This window comes from Narcine bancroftii, chromosome 5, assembly GCF_036971445.1.
Source record: "Narcine bancroftii isolate sNarBan1 chromosome 5, sNarBan1.hap1, whole genome shotgun sequence".
Taxonomy (NCBI): domain Eukaryota; kingdom Metazoa; phylum Chordata; class Chondrichthyes; order Torpediniformes; family Narcinidae; genus Narcine; species Narcine bancroftii.
In genome coordinates, this window is record NC_091473.1 from 201,828,152 (window position 1) to 201,849,012 (window position 20,861).

General features: G+C 40.1%; 2 protein-coding genes across 2 annotated transcripts in view; one reads left to right on the forward strand and one right to left on the reverse strand.

Annotated features, from left to right (window-relative positions):
- Positions 1-5,007, forward strand: part of LOC138764582 (zinc finger protein 420-like) — a 65,537-nt gene extending 60,530 nt beyond the window's left edge. Inside the window, exon 5 of the mRNA XM_069940702.1 lies at positions 141-5,007. Coding sequence (XP_069796803.1) covers positions 141-1,464 — 1,324 coding nt within the window. The 3' untranslated portion in view covers positions 1,465-5,007. The remainder of the gene's footprint in view (positions 1-140) is intronic.
- LOC138764602 (zinc finger protein 850-like) overlaps positions 1-19,212 on the reverse strand; it is a 35,605-nt gene extending 16,393 nt beyond the window's left edge. Inside the window, exon 1 of the mRNA XM_069940724.1 lies at positions 17,918-19,212. Within this exon, the coding sequence (XP_069796825.1) occupies positions 17,918-19,015 (1,098 nt within the window). The 5' untranslated portion in view covers positions 19,016-19,212. The remainder of the gene's footprint in view (positions 1-17,917) is intronic.
- Between the last annotated feature and the right edge of the window lie 1,649 nt (positions 19,213-20,861).

A 20,861-nucleotide genomic window follows, 5' to 3' on the forward strand; every position in this document is an offset into this window, starting at 1 on the left:
TCACCGGTTCCCGTCCCTAGTCCCAACCTCGGTGTTGATTTAACCCGCGGCCCAGCTCCCCGGGACCCTCCATCGGGCTGTGGAACCCGGGACAGATATATGTATTGATATATCCTCTGGTCACATCCTCTCGTCCCCAGAGCGATGAACCCGTTTCAGTGCTCCGACTGCGGGAAGAACTTTAAAAGGTCAAATGAGTTAACTAGACACCGGCGGGTCCACACCAGGGAGAGGCCCTTCACCTGCCCCGAGTGTGAGAAGGCCTTCAGCAGGTTGTCCAGCCTGCAGAGGCACCAACGGATCCACACTGGAGAAAAACCGTTCACCTGCCCCGAGTGCGGCAAAGGATTCACCCACATCTCAAACCTGCTGACCCACCAGCGGGTCCACACCGGGGAAAAGCCGTTCACCTGCCCTGAGTGCAAGAAGTCCTTCACCAGGTTATCCAACCTTGAGATACACTGGCGGGTCCACACCGGCGAGAGGCCCTTCACCTGCCCCAAATGTGGCAAAGGCTTCACCGACACCTCCAGCCTGCAGAAGCACCAACGGATCCACACTGGGGAAAAGCCATTCACCTGCCCCGAGTGCGGCAAAGGATTCACCCACATTTCCAACCTGCTGACCCACCAGCGAGTCCACACTGGGGAAAAGCCATTCACCTGCCCTGAGTGCAAGAAGTCCTTCACCAGGTTATCCAACCTTGAGGTACACTGGCGGGTCCACACCGGCGAGAGGCCCTTCACCTGTCCTGAGTGCGGCAAAGGCTTCACCCACACCTCCAATCTGCAGAAGCACCAACGGATCCACACTGGGGAAAAGCCATTCATCTGCCCTGAGTGCAGCAAGGGGTTCACCCACATCTCCAACTTGCTAATCCACCAGTGGGTCCACACCGCAAATAAGCCATTTGCCTGCCCCGAGTGCAAGAAGACCTTCACCAACAGATCCAGCCTTGCGATACACCGGCGGGTCCACACTGGCGAGAGGCCTTTCTCCTGTTCTGAGTGCGGCAAAGGCTTCACTGACACCTCCAGCCTGCAGAGGCACGAGCGGGCCCACACTGGGGAAAAGCCATTCACCTGCTCCGAGTGTGGCAAGGGGTTCGCCCGGTCCTCCTATCTGCGGATTCACCAGCGGATCCACACTGGCGAGAAGCCATTTGTTTGCCCCGAATGTGGCAAGAGCTTCACCCAGATCTCCAGCCTGTGGAGTCACCAGCGGGTCCACACCGGGGAGAAGCCGTTTGCCTGCCCAGAGTGTGAGAAGACCTTCAGCAACAGTTCCAACCTTGAGAGACACCGGCGGATCCACACCAACAAAAGCCCCTTCTCCTTATCTGAGTGCAGCAAAGGGGTTCAACCGGTCCTCAACCTGCGGTTGCACCAGCGGGTCCACATCAGGACAAAGCCATTGGTCTACCCCGAGTGTGGCAAGGGATTTACCCAAATTTCCAACCTGTGAACCCACGAGAAGATTCACACCAATGACAGGCTGTTTGTCTGCCCCAAAAGTAGGAAGGGCTTCACCCAGTCGTCCCACCAGCAAGTCCACACCGGGGAGAGGCTATTCAACTGCCCTCAGTGTGAAAAGGAGTTTCTCCAACTTGCTGATCCACCAGTGGGTCAACACCAGGGTGAAGCCATTTCACCTGCTCCGATTGTGGGCAGGGCTTCACCCAGTCAGACATCCTGCTGAAACACCAGCCAGTTCACACATGAAGTTTCAGAGAGTGAATATTGAAACATCACTCAGACTTCTGGTTGACGGGTGCTTGGGGTAGGTGGCAGTGGTTCAGTGGTCTTGCCAACTTTCAAACATTTTGTACTCAATCATCTTTAATCTTTAACCAAAGTGACTTAAACTTATCCCCTTCAATATTTAATATCATTGCCTTTGGAGATGACGACCACCAGAGGAGCTAAAGCAGCAAAAATTAAGATACAGACTGTCTCAGACATGTTGAAAAAAACCCATCATGGAGGGCATGCCAAGAGATGACATGGGGTTAGGCTGAAAATCCCTACTCTCCTCAAAAAAGTCAAAAAGTTAGCAAAACTTCAGAAAAACGGAAGAAAGAAATATTGGAAAACCCGAAGAACATTTTAAAATGGCACCAAAGAATAAAAGCCAGCCGTTACAATACAAGAAAATGAGCAAGAAAAAGATTGAGATAAGGACGAAAGACTCTTGAGGAAGGATCCAGGAGATGTTTGTAAGGTGCAGCCCTGGAGAAATAAGCCAGGAGCTGGGGAGGCCTTGGAATCTGCAGTACAGGGTCTCTCCAGACAATGGCCACCTGACTCGGGTGAAGATGTGACTCTGCGTGTGTGTGAGGAGTCATACACATGCAGAGCACAAAAAAGACAGGCAACTTTAAAAAGACCAGGCAGACGTCCAGCTCCAGTGGGTAAGAAGAGGAACAGGAAAAACAGGAGTTTTTGTTTACTCAAAGTCCCAAGGCCACATGGCTGGAGAAAATGAAAGAATCATTTATTTCTGCAGCAGAAATGAAAGAATACATGGAATCTTCCCAAGAAGATAGGAAGTTTATAATGGTTTATAAAAAAAGATTGTGGTGGAAAACAAGACCTTTACAGAGAAAGTTGAGAAAATGATGCAGCAGGTGGATAAAAGATTTGAAGTTATGGATGAGAAAATTAAAGGAAATTAATTTGAAATCCAAGGCATTAAGGAGCAAATGAAAGTGGCAGAAGCAGCTGCAATAGAAGATCAGTTAATGCAGAAAACAGACATTTTAGAACTTCAGCAGGAGAAACAACAAAGATTATTGGACTTAAAGGTGGTGATGAAGGACAAGAAATTAAAAAGTTTTTACAGCGTTGGAGTCTACAATCTTTTGAATTTCAAGGAGACATTGAAATTGAGAGAGTGCATAGAGCATTGAGACCAAAGCTACAGCCGGATCAGAAGCCGCGCCCGATTTCTCCGATATGAAGTACAAGAGAAGATTTTAGAGATGGCAGCAAAGAAAGCAAAAGAACGACAGTCACCCATGATTTATAATAGGAATAAGATTTTTAAAAATCATGATGTAAGTTTTGAGTTGCAGTTACAAATATGTTATGGAAGAAAAGTTTGTCTTAAGGTATCCGGCAGTTTTGAAGGTCTTTGTTCCAGAAGGGAGAAATAGGTTTTTCACGGAACCTAATGAGGCAAAGGTGTGTGTCGATTCATTGCCTGAAAAAGCAAGGCAGGTGGATGCTGATACTTGAATGTACTATCAGATGGAAAAGGTTTTGCTGTAACTGGGGGAATAAAAAGTAATATTTTGAGAGAGTTTAAATGGGGAGGAGGGTTTAACCTTTAAGTGATCTAGATACATTTTAAAAGATCTATGAGAGAATTAGAATCTAATGATTAAAAATAGAATAAGGGATTGTTTGGTATATTGAGAGAGTTAGTGGGGACCATGAGCCTAACCATTGCAAAGTCATGTGCATGAATGTGATTTGGATCACATCCTGAATAGATCAGGGGAATAGAGACGTAACGGCATCACGCACTTCTGGGTGGGGGCGGAGGGGGGTTCTTATTTCTATCTTATTTTACGCCTGGATCAAGTGAGAAAGGGGCATTCGATGGACAGGAGATTTAATATTGCTACTTAATGCCAGGAAAATTAAGTTTTATTAGTTTTAATATTAATGGAATTCAGATTCAAATAAAATGAAAAAAAGTGTTTAAATTATATGAAAAAGTTTAAAGTTGGTATAGCTTTTTTGCAGGAAATTCGTTTGACTGAAATAGAATATGGGAAGTTAAAAAGAGATTGGATTGGATCTGTATTGGCTTCATTTAATAACAAGGCCAGAGGAGGTATTAATAAATAAAAAATTACCAATCAAAATATTGGAAACAACTATAAATAAAGCAGGGAGATACATAACGATTAATTGTCAAGTTTATTCAGAATATTAGACATTAATGAATATATATGCACCAAATGCGGATGATGGGAGATTTATACAAGATATTTTTATGCAATTATTAAGTGCCCAGGGGAAAATAATAATGGGTGGAGATTTTAATTTTACTTTTGATTCAAAACTAGATCAATCAGGTGGAAATATTGTTAAAAGTAAAGTAGTTAAAATCGTGACAGATTTAATGAAATGAGACTTGTTGATAGTTGGAGGAAAATTCATCCTAACAATAGGGACTATTCTTTTAGACATAAGACATATTCACGTATTGATATATTTTTAGTCTCTACACAATTACAAGCTATAGTTCAGAAGGCTGAATATCAAGCAAAAATATTATCGGATCATTCGCCTTTAGTGATGTCATTTGCGTTGAAAGAAGAACACAGTTTAGGTTATAGGTGGAGATTTAATACAGCACTTTTAAAGAGGACTTTTGTGAATTCTTGAGACAACATAAAAATTTTTCAAAAAATTAATGAACACTCAGAAGCAAATAAATTTATTATATGGGACTCTATGGAAGCCTGTTTAAGAGGACAAATAATAAGTTACACATCTAAAATAAAGAAGGAATATTTGAAAGAAGTAGATCAATTAAACAAAGATGTATTTAGAAAATGAAAAGCAATGAAGATTATTGGAATAAAAAAAGTTGAAACAATGCAATCTTATAAAGTAGATGTACGCAAACACAATAGAAATATTCTGAATTAGGTGATAGAGCCCATAAAGTTTTAGCATGGCAACTCAAAGTGGAGCAATGATCAAGAACAATAACAGCAACAAAAAGAGAAACTGGACAAATATAAAATACAAGAAATTAATGATGATTTTAGGAATTTTTATAAACAATTATCAGTCTGAATCTTTAAAAGATAAGGGAAAAAAAAAATATCTATCGCAAGTTACATTGCCTGAATTAATGTCAATTGAAAAAAAAAATGGAATTTTCCAACTCCTTTACCGATGTTGAAGTATATATTTTGTGGAAATGAGGCTCTGTATTCCATTGGAAAAGATAACGTATAATTTATGTAATAAATATTCATTTTTTTAAGGTGTAGAACCCGTGTATGAAATATATAGGTTTAAATATGTAGTAGGTTTTTTCTCCCTTGTTGGGGTTGCACCAAACATGGGGACTGGTTGATGTTATATGCGTTGAACTCCTCATCTTTTCTTCTTTCTTCTTTCTGGGGGGAATTACAGGGGAGAAAATATTATGTATATTTGTACTTTGATGGTATGTCTTATTTTGAATAATAAATAAAATATACCAAAAAAATTATATTTTGATATTTTTGTCAAATACAAAGAGGACAATTTCCAGAGTTTTATAAAGAATTTAAGGAGTTGTTAATTCCTGTTTTTATGGGACTTTTGGATCAAATGAGAGACTCTAATGACTTACCAGAATCTTTTAAAACAGCATTAATAATAGTTATTCCCAAAAAAAGGGAAAGATCCTTTATTACTTCCTCTTGTAGACCGATATCAATATTAAATACGGATTATAAAATGGTATTCAAATTATTAGCTAACAAGCTAAATATTTACTTAAAATAATAAATATGGATCAGACTGGCTTTGGTCTCAGAGAGGGAGGGAGAGAGAGAGAGGAGAGAAACAGACATCAATTCCAGAGGGACAACCCAGCAAGCTTTGGAAGATGGCCTGGTCAAAGGAGAGGACTGGCTGTCCGGTGTTTCCCTTGGAATTGGAGAAAAAGAGAAAGGAACTCTGTGGTGACATGAAAGAAAGAGGTCATCATCTGGAGAACCCTGAAGTGGGCAAATTTTGTCAGCAAGATACCGAACTGGCTGATTAAAAAGGAATCTCTGAAAACCAACAAGAACCCTTCTGAGTGGTAACCATTTGCCAGTTAAGCACCAAAACCTGGTGAACTTTATTAATGCTAACTTCTGTGTACAGTACAGAATTGCCTGCAACCAGTGAGATTGGACTGTGAACCAAAGAACTTTTCTGAACTTACACACACATTACATACATGTGCGCTTAGAATTAGAGGGTAGTTAAGTAGCTTAAGTGAGTCAATAGAGATATGTTAAAGTTTGATTCTATTTCTTTCATGTTCAAAGATAATTAAAAGCATCCTTTGTCGTGGTGCATATCTATTGCTGCTGGGCTTTGGGGTCCTCTGGACTCGTAACAGTACCAATTTTAAAACATTTATTCAAGATATGGAATGGAATTCATATAGAAAGAGGAATTAAGAACTAAGATAGCTAAGATGATGTTAAAGGAGAATCCACTTATTTATTTTACTTTAAATAATCCTTTCTTTGATACTTGACACAATAACAGGATAAAGAGGATAAAAGATTGTTTCTTGGGTTTTTTTTTCTTGACTTTGAAACAAATGAAAGAGAAATACAATGTACCAAATAAAACTTTTTTCATACTATCAGCTTAAATCATATTTAGAAATTAGGCATGAATTTTTGACCCAGAACAGAAACCATTTGAGTATTTAATAATTTGTACATTTATTGAGAAATGTACTACTAATATGTACTACTAATACAATTACAAGACACAATTCAGAAAAAGGAACTATTTAAGTAAAAAAGTGAAAAAGATTTAAATATACAAATGCATGATGAGGTCTGGTCAAGATTGTGCCAGGATAGTGTAATTAATACAATTAATGATAGATATCCCAGGAACCAGAAGCCAGGATGGATAAGAAGTCTCATCAGGCTCAAGCAAACAACTGCTTTCAAAGAACTATTTAGTTGTGAGTTGAGCCAGCAAGGCGGACCGACAAACCTTGGACGGAGGTGGAGCCAGCCAATGTGATGGATTATATTATATATTATATTGTGTTTTATGAGTTTTTAGATGAGATAGATTGTGGGGTTTTAGGTCATAAACAGAAACAACACTTCAATACAAATTCCATTTTAAATGCAAGAGCTTGGATCAAGCCCAGACACTCAGCGTCTGAGTGTTTTTGCAAAGACAATAGATTTATGTATTGGAGATGTTTGCAAGGAGGTGCAAATGGAAGGACCCATCTCAGGGAACTGATGGGATTGTTCAGGAATTGATTTTGGGAGACGGCAATCTGTTTTGGGGCCAGTTTGCTGTTCTTGGAAGGTCATGTGGTTTTGCAAGCAGACAAACAGGTTTTTTTTTCTCACAGAGAGAGAACTGACTTTTGGCCAGTGGCTTTTGGAAGCTTGTTGAACCCCCATTTTGAATATGGGTTGTGAGTTTTTAGTTCAGCCTGTTGGAACCCTTGTGGTCCACACAAGAGGAAATAGCTGGCTGTAGAGTTTTTCACCTGAAATAAGGGAGACAAAAGGAACTCTGTGGTGACCTGGCAGAGGTTATCATCTGGAAAACCACGATGGGGCAAGTTTCTTTGGCAAGACAATGAAGTGGCTGATCAGAAGGAATTAGTTTGTGTGTGTCCAACGAGCAACAAATCTCTCTCTGAAAACCAACAAGAACCTTCCTGAGTAGTAACCATCTATATTTCAAGCACAAGAGGTTGGTGAAAATTCATAAATGTTAAATTCTGTGCATAGTCGAAGAATTGCCTGATACTGGTGAACTTGGAAGAGTGAGAAGTAAGATAGGACTGTGAATCAAAGAACTTTTCTGAACTTACACGCACATTACATACACATGTGTTTAGAATTACAAGGGGGTTAAGTTAATAGTAATAAGTAAAAATTTGACCCTGTTTTCAAGTTTAAAGACAATTAAAAGCAACTTTTGTTTCTATTGCTGCTGGGTTTTGGGGTCCTCTGGGCCTGTAACACCATCAAATAAGAAGTGGCTTCAACTAGCAAGCAAGAAGACTCTGTCAAGGCACTGCAGGCCTTATTACCTGGCTTAAACGTTAGTAGAACTGGAACTGCAAAGTCCCATTGGTGCTGTACCAAGCTAAATGTAGAAGATAGATACTCAATCAGTGGTATCTGAAAGTTCAGATGTGAATCCAGATGATAGTATTTCCAAGGTTATGAGCATAGGAAGATCTTCAAAGGCATCTAGAGCAAGTTCAGTTTCACGTGCTTCAAGCATATCAGCTCTGCAGGCTAAGGCGCAAACAGACTGTGCGCAACAACAGTGGTTGGAGAAAAGAGATGCTTTAGAAGATGAGGGTGTTCAAATCAAAAAATCAGCAACTGAAGTTACAAACGGCTCATGAAGAACAAAATAGATTATTGAATAGAGAAAAGACTAGAGCTTGAGGAACAACATGCAATGAATATGGCCAAAGTGAAAGCATTAGCTCAGGCTTCTGCAAGATTTATCACTCAGAGTGACATCCCAAAGGGCTAGCACCTAACCTTCCAGCAGAATCATGGGTACCGCAGCCACAAGAAACAAATATACTCGAGCAAGGAGTCATAGGTGTCACTGTTAGTGTTCAAATGACAATGACCAATCCTATGGAAAGAGCGAGCGACAATCAACCTCTCCAGAGCACACAATATAAGGATCTTCCCGAAAGGTGGGTATACCAAAAATGTTCAACCATGCCAGTTGATCATATTCAACCATTGATGTAACTGGTTCTCTAGTTAAGGATTCCCATCAATGCTATCACTTACAAGTCATGGTCCTACACCTATGGCACCAGTTCAAGATCAGCTTTCTCCATTCACTTCAAGACAACTATGGTGGACAAGACAATATTTCACTTATAGCAAAACAGAACAAAATCTCTGCTATGTTAGCGCAGCAACAAGGTTCATATGGTTTACCCAAGAAGGAAATTCCAGTTTTCAATGGAGATCCATTACAATATTTGATGTTCATGAAATCTCTTGAACGTCACATTGAAAGTAAAACTAAAATCACTAAAGATCATCTGTATTACCTGGAGCAGTGTACTGGAGGACAGGTGAAGGAGTTAGTCAAATGTTGCCAATATATGGATCCAGACCAAGGTTTTAAAAGGGCAAAAGAATTATTGCAACATCATTATGGCAATAAACATAAAATGGCAAGGCTCACAGACAAGATTCTTTTTTGGTCAGCAATAAAATCAGAGGACACGAAGGCTTTACAAGCATATGCCCTCTTTCTGAGAGGATGCTGTAACACAATGGGAAGTGGTGTACATTTGCAAGAGCTAAATTTGCTTGCTAATTTGTCAATTATTATAAACAAATTGCCTTGAAGGATTTACGGAGAACCAAAGAACAAAGATGCTTCCTGGAAGGGACGTTATCTTTGAGGATGTTGTACAATTCTTGGAATGGTGTGTGTACGTTAACACTGTACCAGTATTTGTAAATATTAAGGATACTTCAATAGTTCCTAAGATGTAAAGGAGTCTAAGTCATTGTCTCAACAGAAACTAAAGCAAAGTACCTTTATTCCTACTGTGTCAGATACAAGCACAAGAAAGAACAAGGAAACAATGGAAAAAAAAAAATCAGGCTGTTCAGGAAAGCTGTTAGTATTGCAAAGATAAGCAAGCTATAGAAAGATGTTCACAATTAGAAAAAAAATTGCCTGACAAGAAATTGTTTTTTTTACAGAAGAATGGAATGTTTCGGTTACTTGTACAAAGGGCACATCAGCAAAACTTGTAATAAATGACTCATATGCAGATTAAAGCATCCCAAGTTTCTGCATATTCAACAAAGTAAAGTTGAGATGGAAGTCAAACAATCTGAATCCAAGACTAAAGACACAGCCAGAGGGGATGCTTCAGCTTCGGTTCAGACAAAGTCTTACTGGGGCCGGTGACAGATCTCTCTCAATCATTCCTCTGCAGGTTAAAGCTAAAAAAGGGGAGCTTCATACTGAAGACCTACACATTTATTGATTCAGGAAGTACTGCATCATTTTGTACTGTTGAATTAATGAATAATCTTAATGGGAAAAGATCACAGATCTTATTGAAGACAATGAACAATGAAAGGAAATTTGAAACGAATATGGTTTCAGGTTTACAGATTGCTCAATTGAATAGCAGTGGATTTTGCAATATTCCAAGTGTATATGTTCAGAAGACTATGCCTGTGAATAGGGAGAATATTCCCAATCAGGATGATATCGAATAGTGGGATCATCTAAAAGATGTTTGCTTACCCAAGATTGAAGCCGATAGAGATGTTACTTGGCTTATGCTGTGAGAACATTGCTTGGATGGACAACTAACCACCATTAGGAGGAAAAATAAATAATGATCAGAAGAATGTCAACAGAATTTCAGTTGTGAAACTTAATGATCTGTGGGAACAATAGTTTAAAATTGATTTTCCTGAATGTCTCAAAGATTATTTAAGAACCTTTAAAAGAGGACAAGCAGTTTCTGGAATTAGTTTCAAATTTCATTAAACATGTTTTTTTAAATTTTTTTTTTCACACCATAAATCACATTAGCCATGATATACACTTTTTCTTTTTCATTAAACATGTTGATGGTCATTACCTCTCAAGAGAAATTTGTACGTCAGATAATAAAATAATCACAGAACAGCGCATGCTGAATTTAAAGAGAAAGTTCAAGAGAAATTCTTCCTCTCATTTAGAATATACAAATTTCATGTTGGACACAATAACCAGGGGATACATAGAAAAGGCATCAGAAAAATTAGGATTTATGTATTTTTTGCAGGATAAGATGCAGTTGATGCAAAATATATTGCACCAGTCTATATTTTACATCAATTGTGTTGGTTGTACAGTCATAACATAAATTCGACCAGGTCTCATCATCAATACTAATATTCAAGGCTGATTTCCATCTTTGTTTTGATCCAAGTAACTTCCAGTATGGAGTACCCCAATTGGATTAAAGAATACATAACTGATATGAGCTTCTTCGTGGGTGCCCTTTTGAATTAGAATCTCCATTTCACTGCACTCTGGTATCGTCCTAGTTGGACCTCATTCTTTCTAAGAAAAGCTCTTAATTGAAAGTAACAGAAGATTGATTTGTTGTAAATATTGTAATTATTTTTTAATTGTTCAAATTACATTAATTACCCTTGTACATAACAAACTTCTACATATCTGATCTCTTTATGCAACCATGTATGTAGAATTAAATTATCCATAGTTAGAGGAATTTGTCTATTCTGAAACAAGGGTGTTTTTGGAGTAATTTGTTTCTTGTACCAATTATTCATTTTATACCAGATACTCAAAATGTGTTTTATTATTCGTTTTCTTTTCCAGCTAGAATAAAATTAACAGCCCATTCATATATAAAATTTTCTGCCCCTCTTTCCCTGACTTTGTGCAGTTCAATTTCTACCCATGAAGCCTTGCCTCTTCTGTCCAAGAGGGAAATGATAAATTTCATCTGGGGGCGCCCAATAATATTTAAAGTTGGAAAGTTGTAATCCTCCCTTATCATATTTCCAAGTTAATTTTTCCGTGGATATTCTGCTAATGTACCTTTCCATAAAAATTTAATTTGTTTATTCAAATTTTGATTTTCTGTAGTAGTGATGTCGGGAGGGTCTAGAGGAGGTAATGGAGATATGGAAATATATTCATTTTAATGCAATTCATTCTACCAATTAATGTTATTGGGAGAGTGGCCCATTTATTTAAATCCTCTTTAATTTTCCGAAGCAAGTGGATATCATTCAACTTGTACAAACCTTTAAGATCATTATCTCCTCTAATCCCCAAATATATGATCCCATTTACCGGCCACCTAAATTGTGTATTTCTTTTGCAATCTGTGTAGTCTCCATTCATTAAAGCAATTATTTCACTTTTAATCTAATATATCTTATATCTTGAAACTTTCCCATAATCTTCCAATTGCGAGTGTAGAGAAGTTACCGGCTCGTCAGATGTATTAATAAATCGTCTGCAAAAAGTCGCTCATCTTGATCCCTTTAATATTTTTTCTGATGTATGTTTCAGGTATGGGGAAGAAACAGGTACTTTTTTTTTACATTCCACCTGGTCATGCTCCAAATTAAAACCCTCTTGGGGAATCTTGAGAGCTTTATTAAATCAAATTATTAGACCTAAACTAAGGTTGTCCAAATATCAATTAGTTTGCTAAAATTGCAGTGGCAGTGGCCAGGAAATGTATTGCAGTTACGAAGTCTGATTCTCTCTTGGAAATAGCCTGTTGGAATAATGAAATACAGAGTTGTATTCCCCTGGAGATAAGTACTTACAATGTAAGAAATAAATGCAACATGTTTTTGCAGGTACGGGAACTTAAAAAATGTAGGGTTGGAAACTTACCAAATAAGATGCTTGTTCTATTAATTTTCTTCCCTCTATTTTTCTTCTTTAGTTGAAATTTAGATAAAAATAATTGGGCCTCTTTGGATTTCAGATATAGATTGCTCCTTCTCTTTTTTCTTTCTTTTTCATTCTACTCTTCCCTTTCTTTCACCTGTTTCTTTTTGCCTTTTTCCCCTTTTTTCTTCTTCATTAGGGGTTTTGTTTGGGAGAGGGAGGATTGGGGTCATATTTGGAACATGTATTAATTATTCACATTTAATTACTTGTCTGTGATAATTTAGTATTGTTTGTTGATAACATCAAAAATAAAATATTCAAAAAAGGTATCTTGGAACATAAAGATGGTTTTAAAAAAGGTATTTCCCTCAGCATGAAGTTATACATCCACAAAAGGAGAAACTATGTGTAGTATTTAATTGTGGAGCATCATTTCAAGGAGTTTCATTCAATTCTCAACTTCTACAAGGAGCAGACTTAACCAGTACATTAACAGGTGTTCTGATAAGATTTTGTAAAGAGCCTATTGCCATTGCTGCAGATATTGGAGCGATGTTCCATCAAAAGATTTCAGTAAAAATAGATTGAATACAGAATGACAGTTCATCTATTTGGAGCAACTTTGTCACCGAGTTGTGCAAATTTAGCTCCCAGGAAATGTGTTGAAGATAATGAAGAGCAATTTCGTTCTCCAGCTATAACCAACATCAGAAACAATTTCTATGTTGATGATTGTCTCACTTCACTGGTTTCAGAAAAAGAAACAATAGATCTTTATCATGAGTTAAAGGAGATCTGTAATTAAAGGAGTTTTCTTCCTTACAAAATGGATTAGCCACAAAAGGAAAAATTATGTGTGATATTTAATTGTGGAGCATCATTTTGAGGTATTCTTTTGATTGTAAGCTCAATACACGATCCTTTGGGAATATTGGCTCCAGTAGTATTAATTGCTAAGAAAATTCTGCAAAAATTATGCAGACGAAAATTTGGATGGGATGAAACTATACCAGATTCCATCGCACAAGATTGGATAAATTGGATTGAGAGTCTTAATGTTAGAAAATTTTGAAGTCAACAGATATTTTAAACTAACAGACTTTGGAATTTCCACATTTGCTCAATTACACCTCTTTGGAGACACAAGCAAAGTTGTTTTTGGTCCTGTCAGTTATTTAATACCTTGAAATAACCAAGAGCGAGTAAATTGTGGATTTGTAATGGGAAAACAAAGAGTGGCTCCTTTAAAGCCAGTCACCAACCCTCGAATGGAATTGACTGGCGCTACTATGGCGAGCAAAGTGGACACTGTGTTAAGAAGAGAATTACAGATGGAGTTAGCAGATTCTATGTTTTGGACTGATAGTGCATCAGTGCTTAAAATTATTAATAACAAAACCACAAAGTTTCATACCTTTGTGACGAACAGAGTTAATGAAATCGAAAAGGTTTCTCATGCTAATCAACGAAGATTTGTTAAAACAGTGGATAATCCAGTTGATACGGCTTCACAAGGATCAAATGTTCAATCTTTTCTGAACAGAGCCAACACATGGGTGTCCGGTCCGCAATTTATTTCGCAATCTCAAGAGCAGACACAAAATCTGGAAGAGTTAAAGGAATTTTCAATGGAGGATCCAGAAATCCAAAACACTAATGTGAATACTATTCAAAAATCTAATAAAAATGATCCAATCACTCAAGTTATTTGCGAACACCCTTCATAGATTCATTTGAAAAAGGCAGTATCATGGATTCTTGGGTTAAAAACTATGCTTTTAAATCGTATCAAGAAAGAGAATCTGAAGACTTGAAAGAGCTGTTACCTAACAGTTGATGAGTTGGTGAATGCTGAATTGGAGATTATTCATTTTTGTCAGTAAAAGGCATTTGATAATGAGATATCAAAATTGAAGAAGAATCTGAACGTTGCAAAAAGAAGTCGTGTTTACAGGCTAAATCTTATTCTGGTAAATGATGTATTGAGAATAGGAGAAAGATCAGAAAAAGCAATAATGCCAGAAGAAGTGAAATATCCAATTATCTTAGCGATGGAATTTCCTATTTCTGAATTGATTCTTCAACATATACATGAAAAAAACAGGTCACAGTGGTTGTATCACATGTTATCAGAACTACGCCAGAAATATTGGATACTTGATGCTTCAACATTGATCAAAAGAATTATTTATCAATGTGAAATTACTAAACCTGAACAACAACAAATGGCAGATTTACCGCAGGACAGAGTTTCACCTGATGAACCCCCATTTACATACATAGGATTTATTTTGGTCCTTTGCAAGTTAAATGAGGAAAAATTGTAGAAAAACAATATGGAGCTGTTTTTACCTATTTGACAACACCTATGCCACTTGATACAGATTCTTTTATCAATGTTCTTCCATGTTTTATAGCCAGACATGGTCAAGTAAAAAAATTACTTTCTGATAACTTTACAGGAGCTCATTAGAGTTACGAAAAGCAATTCAAAATTGGAATCATCATCAAATTCATGAATCATTACTTCAGAAAGAAATTAGTTGGATATTTAACCCACCCACAGGATCACATCATGGAGGTGTGTGGGAAAGAGTTATATAAGAGTTTAGAGAAATATTAGATCAATCACAAAATTCTTAACTTGAATAGTCAAATACTCAATGATGACAATCTTCAGACAGCATTGTGTAAGATTGAAGCTAGTTGTCCAAAATCAAAAATATTTGTTAATTCAAATGACATCAAGGCACTTACCCAGAATCATCTCTTACTTCTTAAATCTAAACCTTTAATGGCACCAGTTCAATTTCAGAAAGAAGATATTTATGCAAGACAGAGATGGAAACAAGTGCAATTTCTTGCAGATTTATTTTGGGAAAGATGATTTAAAGAAGATCTTTCGTTATTACAAGACAGACAAAAATGATCTACAGCTAAACAGTTTTGTATGTGGAGACATTGTAATTATCATGGGACGATCCTTCACCAAGAAATTCTTGGTTGCTGGGAAAAATCATGGATACAGTTCCAGACAAGAAAGGTTTCGTTCGGCAAATGCGGATTAAAACCAAGACGGGTTACTTAAATTAACCTATTACTAAAATCTGCCTTTTACAGCAAGCTAAAAATTTTGATTTCTAATCTTATACTTACTGTATTTACTTGTATATCTGTAATAGTAATTATTATATATTAGCCATTAATGATTAGGGGCTATTATAATTAGGGGCTGGAACGTAAAAGGTTAAGAACTTGTGGTTTTTAAATTCTTAGTTAATTTTGTGCCTGTCCCTTTCAGTATTACCATGGTGACTGTGATGTAATATGGCATAATACCTGCCCAGCCATTAACAAGTTGGTTATTATTCTACGGGATGTAGAGAGGGCATGAGCATGAGATTTTTCTTTGAATTTTTTGTATCTTTAAATATTTTTATGTATCTCTTTAAAGTTTATCTCTTTAAAAGCTTCTTATTATGTTTTATATCTTCATTACACAGTAAGTGCTTTGTTATTCATCATTATGGAAGTCTTAATGCGAAGTAATGCAAAATGTTCATCAGTTTAATCAATGAGTTAAAGCTACATAAAGCAGCAGCCACAGAGTTGGATTTATTGGATTAGAGATCAAAATTTGGATTATCATTAATTCTTGCTTTTGGAGGACGATGCTTTGAAATTAGGATAAATTGGAATAAGGAAAGTGTCGTCTCTAGTCACCTTGAAACCATGCTGTAATACAAAATATGTAAACCATGGAACAAACATAACCTTGCAAATTCAGTAAAAACCCAAACAAAAATCCTCCCCCCACCCCCCCCAAACAGCCCAGCTGGGACGGTGGCCAAACAAAGTAGCAACCATCTCAAAAAATACATCCTAACCCCATACACTTCTGCTGAAAATCTTAGTAAAGCTCCTTATATTAAAAAAGTAACAATAATTTTCTCAAACAAAGACAAAAATTCTAAATATAAAAAACTAAAATGAAAAATACGAAGTTTGCTGTGTAGACAGACAATATACGCACATCCGCAGTAGAATCAGGTCTCATTCCCATTATCAGCCAAAATGAACAAAACCATTCGCAGGGGCGTAAACATCATCAAAACGTTTAAGCCTCAAACCTTCAAAATAACATCAAATCATTAGTAATTAAAAAGGAAGTCATTTTAAACTATAAAAATCTACACTTTCCAAACTCAGCAACATGAACACTAGAATTTATTATAAAATATTTCCCCAACTAACTAGATTAAACACATATCCGTTATTTCGATGCTGACTGTTGTTTCCCCACGGTCCTAGAAAAAACCAACCGCACAAACTTATTTTCCCACTGTCAAATAATAAACTACATACATTATATTATTTACGGTGTTAATAAATGAATAAACAACATAGGCAAATACTTCAATATTAATAAGATTAATACAATCTATTAAATCTTTAATATCAAAGATAAAATAAACTAAACAAACAAAATTAAAATTAAAAAATCATGCCATTATTAAATCAATTAACCCTTCAATTGACACAAAGAGTGGTTAAACACTCCCACTCAAAAAATGACCCTCCTTCAAGAGAGACTATTCATTCATATTAAACTTGAAGTTGGATCAGAATCAACCAAAACTTTGCAAGTTTCATCCACCAAATTAAAAAATTCTTGTGGCCGTTTTCCAAGGTGATACACAGATGAGGTTGCCTTGGGAACCAGAGACCAACATGCTCTGTCGAGCTCGGGCTTAGTAGTAAAAAAACACCTCCATGAGTAGATTTGAGAAGAAGTCAGTTAACTGGCCTTTCTCAGTGTCTTCCTTTCAGCCCAGGATCTGAGTATTGTGGCGTCTACACCTGCTCTCCAAATCAACCACCTTCCAGGCTAACTTGGAATTGGTGGCAGACATTACTTCAAATCAAGTTTCTAGCTTTTCTGTACGGTCATTAAGACTTCAAACCATTCTCCAGTTTCCAAACGATCTTCAATTGCTGAAATCGCTTGTAAAAGCTTCTCAAGCTTAGAACTAATCTCTCGTTGACCTTCTGCAGTTATTTCTCATGTTATCTCCTGTGATCGTTTTTTCAAGATTTCTGAGACAAAGTCTGCAGTCAGAGGGGCCGTTTCTTCTTTACCATTTATTGCTCCTTTAGCTCCTCTGGTAGTTGTCATCTCCAAAGACAATGATATTAAATATTTAAGGGTATACGTTTAAGCCTCTTTTGTTAAATATTAAAGATGATTGAGTGAGAAATGTTTGAAAGTTGGCAGGAGCACTGAACCACTGCCACCGACCCCATGCAGCCGCCAGCCGGAGGTCTGAGTGATGTTCACTCTGCAAACTTTACGTGTGAACTCGCTGGTTTTTCAGCAGGATGTCCGACTGGGTGAAGCCCTTCCCACACTCAGAGCAGATGAACGGCTTCACCCAGGTGTGGACCTGCTAGTGGATCAGTAGGTTGGAGGAATGGGTAAACTCCTTTCCGCACTCAGTGCGGACAAACAGCCTGTCCCCAGAGTGGACCTGCTGGTGGGTGAGCAGCTGAGAGGACTGGATGAAGCCCTTCCCACACTTGGGGCAGACAGCCTCTCCCCGAAATGGACCTGCTGGTTGGTCAACAGCTCCTATGACTGGATAAAGCTCTTCCCACAATCAGAGCAGGTGAAAGGCTTCTCCCCAGTCTTGACCCGCTGGTGACTCTTCAACTTGTTGGATTCAATTAACCCCTCACTGCATTCAAAGCAGGCGAAGGGCATCTTCCCCCTTGTGCATCCGTCGGTGTGTCTCAAGAGTGGACAACCTGGTGAAGGCCTTCTCACACTCAGGGCATGCGAACGGCTTTTCACCAGTGTGGCTCCGCTCATGCCTCCGCAGGTTGGAGATCTGGGTGAAGCCCTCCCCACACTCGAGGCAGACAAATGGCCTCTCCCCAGTGTGGAGCAGCTGGTGGGTCTGGAGGTAGGAGGAATGAGTGAAGCCCTTCCCACACTCGGAGCAGGTGAATGGCTTCTCCCCAGTGTGGACCCGCTGGTGGATCAGCAGGTTAGAGGACTGGGCAAAATCCTTTCCACACTCGGGGCAGACAAATGGCCTCTCCCCGGAGTGGACCCGCTGGTGGGCCAGCAGGTGGGAGGAACGGGCAAACTCCTTTCTGCACTGGGGACAGATGAATGGCCTCTCCTTGGTGTGGACCCGCTGGTGGGTCAGCAGGTGGGAGGACTGGGTGAATCCTTTCCCACACTCTGGGCAGATGAATGGCCTATCGCTGCTGTGAATCTTTTGGTGGGTCCTCAGGTTGGACATCTGGGTGAAGCTCTTACCACACTCGGGGCAGACGAACGGCCTTTCCCCCGTGTGGACCCGTTCATGCATCCGCAGTTCGGAGGACTGGGCAAACCCCTTGCCGCATTCAGGGCAGGTGAAGGGCTTTTCCCTGGTGTGAACCCGCTGGTGTTTCTGCAGGCTGGAGGTGTCGATGAAGCCTTTGCTGCAGATGGGGCAGGTGAAGGGCCTCTCACCGGTGTGGACCCGTCGATGTACCTCAAGGTTGGACCTGTTGGTGAAGGTCTTCTTGCACTCGGGGCAGGTGAACGGCTTTTCCCCGGTGTGGACCCGCTGGTGGGTCAGCAGGTTGGGGATCTGGGCAAACCCCTTCCCGCACTCGGGGCAGGTGAAGGGCTTCTCCCCGGTGTGGACACGCCGGTGTATCTCAAGGCTGGACAACCTGGTGAAACCCTTCTTGCACTCAGGGCAGGTGAAGGGCTTCTCCCCAGTGTGGACCCGCTGGTGGATCCTTAACTGACTCAACCATTTAAAGTTCTTCCTGCAGTCGGAGCACTGAAAGGGCTTCATCGCTGTGGGGACGAGAGGATATGACCAGGGGATAAATCAATGCAGGCCTGCCACAGCGTGTGCTCAGCCTGATGAAGGGTCCCGGAGGGCTGGGCCGCGGGTTAAATCAACACTGAGGCTGGGACTAGGGCCGGCACCGGGTGCCGAATCGCCTTCGGTCCCCGACAAGAACCACTCCTGAAAAGGCCTGGCGTCTGTCAGGGAGACGCGCACTGCGCATGCCTATGAATGTATTAATAGGCTTCAGCGTCGCGTCATTAGCCGGTGGAACGTGATGACGTCATCGCGTTGGATGTCTCTGTCCCGCCTTCCTTGAAGGGGCGGAGCTCCGTCATCTGCCTGAACACGAGCTTCCTCATTGAACAGAATTGGAACAATGTGAGTGAAGATCTGTCATTGATCTGAGTTCTCATCCAATGTGGAGTTAGGGCTGTTGGAAAGGTTCCCATTTATTGCTTCAACACTGGAGATTAATGTTCCCCTCTGGCCCGGGCAAGGACGTGTCCATGGTTCACACATGTCATTGATGGGTCTGGAACCCCTGTCTCATGTGTCCATGTTTCCCACATGTCATTGTTTGGTCTGGAACACGTGTCTCATGTGTCCATGTTTCCCTCATGTCATTGGACAGTGACATCTGCAGGTAAAATAGCGTCTATGGCACTGAATCAGGATTCCCCCCCCTCCTCCCCAACCCGTAAATGAAGTTGGCAGTTTTGCGATCTCCATGCATAATTGGGCTAGAAGTGAAGATCGGCCGTGGGAATTTCTGAGTGTTTGTGAGTTGTGGGAGTTTGGGCTACTTGTAAGGGGGTGAGCGTTTTTTGGGCGATCGTCCATGATGAAACTATGATGAAACACTGAACAGAACCATGAACCTGCTGATTTGAAAGGGACCCTCCATCCTGGATGGGTTTCATTCCAGGAGGGAGAGCATTTAATGCCTGACTCCAGTCTCCCAGCACCCGAGGGTGAGAGAGTGGGGGAGAGAATGCGGGGGGTGGGGGAAGAGAGGGGAGAGTTGGAGGTAGTGGGGAGAGAAGGGGTTGGCAGGTGAGAGAGGGGGGTGATTTAAGGGGTGAGAGGGGGAAGGGAGAATAGGTGAGAAAGGGGAGGGGAGAGAGGGGGAGACAAAAAGGGATGGGTAAGATAAGGGGAGGTAGAGAGGGGAAGGGGAAAGGAAGAGAGGACGGGTGAGAGAAAGGGATGGGGAAGAAGAGTGCAAGCTGCATCCCAGGATGGACAGACCATATGCGCAACAAGTAACAATTGACCCACTTGGACTTGTCTACCCTTTGCTCTAAGATCCGCTCTTGGGATTGTTTCACCACCACTCCCTGGGAATACAGAACACCCCCCCCCCCCCGTCCCCAAACCCTTCAACAGCATTCCCCCATCCCCCACAACCCCAACAGATCCACCAGGATGAAATCCGAGAATGAGGGAGAAACTTTCCAAAAAGTCTGGGGAAACATTTCTTGAACTTCTGAAATGTCGATTTCTCTGGGTTTTCTGGGTGGTGGGGAGGGGGTTTGTCTTTGGGGGCAGCACAGTTCAGTTTGGCTCACCTGCCTCTTGAGGGGAATGGGGGTTCTCTCTCTTTCTCTGTGCTGGGACGATTCCGAAGCGCTGGGTGGAGGTGGGAGGAAGAGGGGGAAAGAGGGAGGGGCAGTACAGAAGGATCAGCGAGGCCAAGGCAGTTGGGCGTCGAGTTAGATGATGGGCTTGGGGCAGTTGGAGTTGTTTTGCCTTTTTGAGAAAGTCTACGCTCTGCCATTAATCAACAGCTTTGTAAGAATAGTCACATTCAGCCACACTTTTGACAAAGTAAAGAAACATTTTATTT